Source organism: Bombina bombina, chromosome 1 (assembly GCF_027579735.1).
Source record: "Bombina bombina isolate aBomBom1 chromosome 1, aBomBom1.pri, whole genome shotgun sequence".
NCBI classification, from domain to species: domain Eukaryota; kingdom Metazoa; phylum Chordata; class Amphibia; order Anura; family Bombinatoridae; genus Bombina; species Bombina bombina.
This window is the reverse complement of record NC_069499.1, coordinates 246,121,672-246,128,505: the sequence shown is the minus strand read 5'-3', so window position 1 is coordinate 246,128,505 and position 6,834 is coordinate 246,121,672. Positions and strand designations below refer to the sequence as shown.

Sequence of the window (6,834 nt, the reverse complement as noted above, 5' to 3'; positions counted from 1 at the left end):
CAATTAATAAAAACGGACCCTAGAGATTGCTACATGAATGCCACTTGGCTGAAAGGGAAACCTGGTTGCTTTCTGTGTTTAGGCTGTACTACCTGTGGGGGTTTGACTACGGGGAATAAATTCAGCCATCCATACTCCACAATGAAATTTCAGATCAAACACAGAGTTACTTGTACTACCAAATACATAGTATAGTTACTTCACTGTGTGTGTGGCTTGTTCTATGTCGCAAAGACGGTGGACAATCTTAGAACTAGGATGGCTTACCACCGGTCTGCCATCAGGGCAGCCATAGAGAAGAGAACATCTGAATAGCCGGCGGCCAGACACTTCGCAGAAGTGGGGCATGGTGTGTCTGACGTGAAACACATCATTATCGATACATGCCTCCATTGCCTAGAGGTGCAAACAGAGTCAAGATGCTGTTACAAAGGGAGTCCAGATGGATCTATACCTTGGGGACTATGGCCCCTTGAGGGCTCAATGTGCATCTGGACTGGCACTGTTGCCTGTAACAATATACAAAAATATCAAAGTATTTAGAACTAGATTTAAGCACAATATAGTTCCCCTGCCTATATACACTGGTGCAGAGATAGTTTTTAACCTAACATCACAAGGGATTTATTTTCTATTGCCTAGTCTTTGTTGTGAATATTTTTATTTTATTTTATTCCATCCGTCTAGTCTATATGCTCTACATATGTGCTAGCGCTCCCTGACAGGTAGATTGCATTTTTTAGGCTGTACGATGCATTGTGAGTCTGCTCTATTTACCTTGACATATTACAGGCCCTTTAGCTATCCCTATTGGATAAACTTACTTAACACATACTGTATATTATATCAGCTGCATAGGGAGGACAAGGTCTGTCAGATTTAAGCTGTCAACTGCTTTGTACATGCTTAGATTAGTATTTTCATGTGTACTACCACTAGGTGCTCCTTATATCCTTTAGCTATGACATAGTATGGTAATTTATAATCTATGCTGATGTTTGTATGTACCGTGCTCTTGCATGCTGCACTACCTTTGTTTTTAATTTTCACAGACGCTCCTGGTATGGCGTCAGGTTGCCATAACGAAGGAGGTTGTGACACGAGGGTCACATGATGCCGGTAACTTCCGGGATGCGGCCAGGAACGTTGTAATGGTGGAGGGTATTTCAGGATAAAAAGTGTGAGTGTATTACTGTACTTATCACTTGTTTTGAAAACGGGGGAGCCCCCGAAACATCAACAAATAAATGGATTGTTACAATTAAGACCCTGTGAGTGCCTTCCGTTCTATTGGACACTGTATATGAATATATACATATATATTTATATGTGTATATACACATAAATATATATATGTATATAAGCAAATGCATATATATTTACAGTTTTAACACAGTACCAATAGACCCCTTTCAGAGACATTTTTTTCTAACACCCCACATCTGTTCACTTTAACCCCTTAAAACTGCTTTGTGCAGTTTTTTTAAAAAAAAAATAAAGATGCTACCATTTTTTATTTTAAAAAAAGGAACCTCACACTTTATTTTGGGGGCAATTGGGGGACATTTTTTAAATTAACCAGAGGTCTGACCTCTGGGTAATTTTCGGAGCACAAAGTGCTACTGTGAGCTCGTATTGACTGGTTATTTAACGTTTGCCCATAAACATAAACTCCACTTGCAATCTATCCCTTGATTGGCTCAGAGTTCAAATACTGCACGAGACAGGATTGATATTTTTCTTTATCATTTGCCATTAAACAAGTGTGTAAAATGCATTTAAAGTAAATACGAACTGTATTATGTTAACATAAGAACTTACAAGTAAATATCTAACCCATTTTTCCTATACTATTTTAACACACTTTGTCCTAAAATGTGCATTAAAAAAAGCACCTTATGCACTTACCCAGAGACAGAGGCTCACAGCCTAGCAGGCTAAGTGGTGCATACTTGTGTATGAGTGTATAGCTGTGATCTGCTATGTGTGCTCTGAGATCAACACTGCTTCAGAGGTGCTGATTTCGATGATAAAAAAGGCTAACGCTGTCTTTGGTTAACACACTTGATATAGTAAAGTGTGTTGCAATAATAATATGTTGGGATTAAACCACCCAAACATAATATTGACTTTTATTTCCCTTTATGATCTCCTTGTGCTGGAGGCTACTCTATTGTAGTGAATGTAAATATGCACTGTAGTCATAGGTGTCTTAACTGGAACAGTGGTTTAAATGCATAATTGTATTTGGTCATGCACAAAGGGTATTATTCATTTTGTTAAACGGCTCACATATTATATAGGGAAAAGTATTCAACGTAATTCCTAAGTGCTTCAAATGGCTCTTTTGTCCAGAGATACACATATTTCATGTAGTCTGTATATGAAAATCTTCATGCTGTAAAAGTGCTTTTACATAGATTTCAGCATTAGATAACTTTCACTATATATACAAATACACAGCTAAACAAAGATGGGAGCAATGCTCCTAAATAGTACAATGTTAAACAGGACAGTTTTTAGAAAATCTGGCTCCCAGGGAGAAATTCTAAATTGTGCCCCCCCCCCAAATTCTAAAGTGAAGCACCCAATATTTCACCCCTTACCCTCTTTTGCTTCATCCAGTGGGTCTTAGACCTAGGTAACACTTTCCTCACTGCCAAAGCTGGACATAAGACTTTAAATGTAGTACTCATGTCCCATGTAGTGTCCTCCAGCCTCATGTACCTGCCATATAATTACTAAGAAGTACTTATCTAACATGATTCTGCCTCTGGGGTAGTAAGAGAGCTATTTCAAAATAAGATTAGTAAAACACCACCCATTTAACTCTCCTACAGGGACCTCCGTTGACCAGACTGGCTAAATGCAATATAAACATCACCAGGCAGTCTTCAAATTCAGGTCTCCTTCCACTCCTATAACTGTGTGTGGCAGGTGGCGCACAATGAAACTTGTGCCCATAGTGATACTCTTCTATCAAAGCAAGACAGCTTCTGTCCTCACAGCTCATCTGCTATGTTAAGTTAGTCTGCATTCATCCATGCAAAACATAAATCTAGTATAAATCAAGTTATCCTGCTCTTTAGCAGTACTGTGTAAATCTGCCACACACAAGGTGACATACATAATTAAGTGCCCCCCCCCTAAAAACTGCCCTGTTTTTAAAATGTTAATGCATCTAACTCAAAATCATGTTCTTAAATTTTCTATATTTACTATATGTGTATTTAATAAATTTGGTTACATCCACAAATATAAGGCACAGCTTTAAGATATTTATCATTAATTTCACATAACAGATGGTGTCAACTGAACAGTTACCTAGCAGATGGTTAAAGTCAATATTACAGCCTTAAATAAAACGGTTTCTAAGTGAAAATGAGAAAGACTGATTATGTTTTGCATGCATGCTTTATACTGGTTGTTTTACGCTGTCATTGAAATAACCATGCATAAGCAATATTACAGTTTCCTGACGTCATCAGTGTGCTAGCTGTTTTAAAGCTATGATATTTGAGAGATGTTAACCCCTTTGTTTCCAGAAATAACAGGAACCAGACTAGTGACATTTCATGATGTGGAAAAAATATCTCTAAAAATAAATAAAAGAGAACTTTTGGTTCAACTCTTCATAAAGAATCTGTTGAAACAATAAAGCTTTATAGAAAAAAGGCTCTATATTTACATTCTGGAAAAAGACACAAATATTTTATTTACTTCATTCTTAATTATATTTAGTCTGTCTCAAAGTACAAAACCCGAGCCATTTGATGCTAAGCCTTCCATGATTTTTGTAAGCTTTATGATTATGTAAAAAAAAATTTTTTTTTTAAATATAGCCATTTTGTAAAACCGAAAAATCACAATATCTGGAATATACTATAATGTCTGTTTTTGGAATATACTATAATGTCTGGTTTATATAAAATCATTTAAAAAAAGAAGAAGCAGTGTTTGACCAGAATTTCCTGAAGATACCATAAAAAGTCTACTGTATCTACTGTGTGTAAGTGGTACAGCAAATAGTTCTCCTGTGATCCCTGCAGAGTAGATTTGTTTCTGCTATGGAGAGTTCTGACCTCCGACGCATCTCAATCCTCTCCTAGTGAACTATCAAGTTGCGGAAGAAGAGAAGGATTTGAGACCATCCTTGATTTCGGTTCTGCTGAAGCTGCCAGGGGAAGAAAAAAAAAAAAAAGAGACAGATTTTAAAAGAACATTACTTGTTCCTAAGGAAATATATAGTAATTCTGAGGTATAAAGACATGACTGGGGTTTGCAATTTATTCTTGTGCAGGGGAGCTTGGCACTTAGCCACTGTCCATCTTTGTAGATAAGGTCAGAACAATATATTAGGTAACATTTCTTATCTCTAAATGGCATTAAAGAGCCAACACATACAACATAACAGAACTATGTCTGCAAAATTAATATTGGATTAAAAAACTAACCATAAAAATATGATTTTCTAAAGGTCAATCATTGGTCAAGTTTGTTGAATTTGCTGTTAGAATTCTCTATAATGTTTGCAACCGATGGCAACTACAGTAAGGCAAATGCACGATTACAAAAACATAATGTAAATCATCACACGCATTTGTCTCACCACTATTTTATTTGCAATTATTTTCCACATAAAATAAAGTACTGCATAAATAAATGAAAACATAATATGTTCAGCCTGACAAAGAATACTTTCACATTATTATTTATTTATTATATTTCAAATTAATTTCATATAACACAAAAATGCATTCAAATATCAAATACACGCATGACATTGTAATTGAAATATAAATATAAACAGCTTCTAGATTTTCTTTATGGTCAGGGTCAACCCATCATTTTTGAAAATTCCACCGGACTAAAAGAGTGCAAAATAAACAAGACAGATTGATATTATGTTGCTCAAATTAACTATTTTTTTAATGTTTTCTTTGCATTGTAAAGTCTATTCTTTTGTGATTTAAGGCATACTTTTTTGTCAGATACTTTAGTTTTTTTTTTTAAGAAGTTTTTTTTTAGACTGGCAAAAGGACTATCATCATTTATTCCTTTTTTCAGGGCATACTTTTTTTGACAGATAGTTTTTTTTTTTTTAAGCATAAGATTTTTTTAGGATAGGATTTTTTACTTTAGGGCACTGCCTGACAAATGCTCTTCTCAGGTCATTTTTGTTAGGTTTTTTTAAAGATAGTTTTTTTTTTTTACTTTGGTTTTAGTATAGGGATTTTTGTATGGAAAAGAGCTAATCACTTCAACTATGGCACTGCCCATCAAATGCACTGTTTTTAAGGGATGTAACATTAAATGATAATGTGAGTAGTACTTCTCATTTTACAGAGGAAGAGGTTGTAATGGCTCTAGCAAATATAAAAGTAAATAAGTGTGGCTCCAGATATTATTCATCCAAGGGTTTCTAAAGGAACTTCAATCTGTGATTTATTTAATCAGTCACTGTTAAAAGTTGTTCCAGATGACTGGAAAATCGCTAATGTAGTCCCTCTTCATAAAAGGGGTAGTAGGGAAGACTCTGGTAATTACAGGTCGTTCAGTTTGACCTCAATTGCAGGGAAATTAATAGAAACTTGGGTCTTACCTTCAAACAAAGAACTTAGAAGACAAAGGAAAGCATAGTTTCACTGCTGGAAGATCATGTCAGACTAATCTAATTTATTTCTTTGACCATGTAACTAAATTAATAGACAAGGGAGGAGCCCTAAACATGTAGTGTATCTACACTTTAGCAAAGTACTTGACACTGTCCAACAAACTTTTTTCACAAAATGTATTGCCTTGGAGTAGATGTTAAGATTGTTAAGTTGGTAGAATGCTGGCTTAAGGATAGAAGGCAAAGGGTTTTAATAATGGAGTACATTCAAATGAGGGGTCAGTTACTATTAGTATTCCCCAAAGGTCAGTACTTGGGCCTGTTTTGTTTAACATGTTCATTAGTGATATTGTAAGTGGGCTCCATGGAAAGGTTTGCTTGTTTACAGATGATACAAAAATGTGTAACAGAGTTGATCTTCCAGGAGGGATGGATCAAATGAACAGTGATATTAAAAAATGGAGTACTGGGCAAATAAATGGGATCCAAAATGTAATATAACAAAAAGCTAAATTATGCATATAGGATAGTTACAGACTCCATGGTACATTACTGACTGTAACTAAAGGAACAGGACTTGGGAATTATTATTTCAGATAATTTACAATTTGGTAAACAATGCAGCAGCGTAACACGTAAGGCCAGTAAAATATGTGGTTGCACTGGGAGAGGTATTAGCAGGAGAAATAGCAAGATTATTATGCCATTTTACAGATCACTAGTTAGGCCTCATCTTAGGTAATGTGTACAGTTCTGGAGACCATACCTCCAGAAGGATATAAATAAACTAGAAACTGTTCAAAGGAGGGCTACAAAAATGGTACAGAGTCTAAAATATAAAACATACAAAGACTCTATGACCTAAATATGTATAGTTTAGAGGAGAGAAGGGAAAAGGGTGACATGTCAGAAACCAAATATATGAAGATACTTAATAAAGTGTAAGCTGAAAGCATTTTACACAAAAATATCAAAAGCAAGGGGTGAAAATCTTAAAGGGACAGTCAAGTCCAAAAAAAACCTTCATGATTTAAATAGAGAATGTAATTTTAAACAACTTTCCAATTTACTTTTATCACCAATTTTGCTTTGTTCTCTTGGTATTTTTAGTTGAAAGCTAAAACTAGGAGGTTCATATGCTAATGTCTTAAACCTTGAAGACTGCCTCTAATCTGAATGCATTTTGACCACTAGAGGGCATTAGTTCATGAGTTTCATAT

The 6,834-nt window shown here is 35.2% G+C and overlaps 1 protein-coding gene across 1 annotated transcript in view; it reads right to left on the bottom strand.

The window, feature by feature from the left end:
• Positions 1-1,613: 1,613 nt before the first annotated feature.
• Positions 1,614-6,834, bottom strand: part of BMF (Bcl2 modifying factor) — a 91,749-nt gene continuing 86,528 nt past the window's right edge. The window contains exon 4 of the mRNA XM_053697907.1: positions 1,614-4,174. Within this exon, the coding sequence (XP_053553882.1) occupies positions 4,106-4,174 (69 nt within the window). The 3' untranslated portion in view covers positions 1,614-4,105. The remainder of the gene's footprint in view (positions 4,175-6,834) is intronic.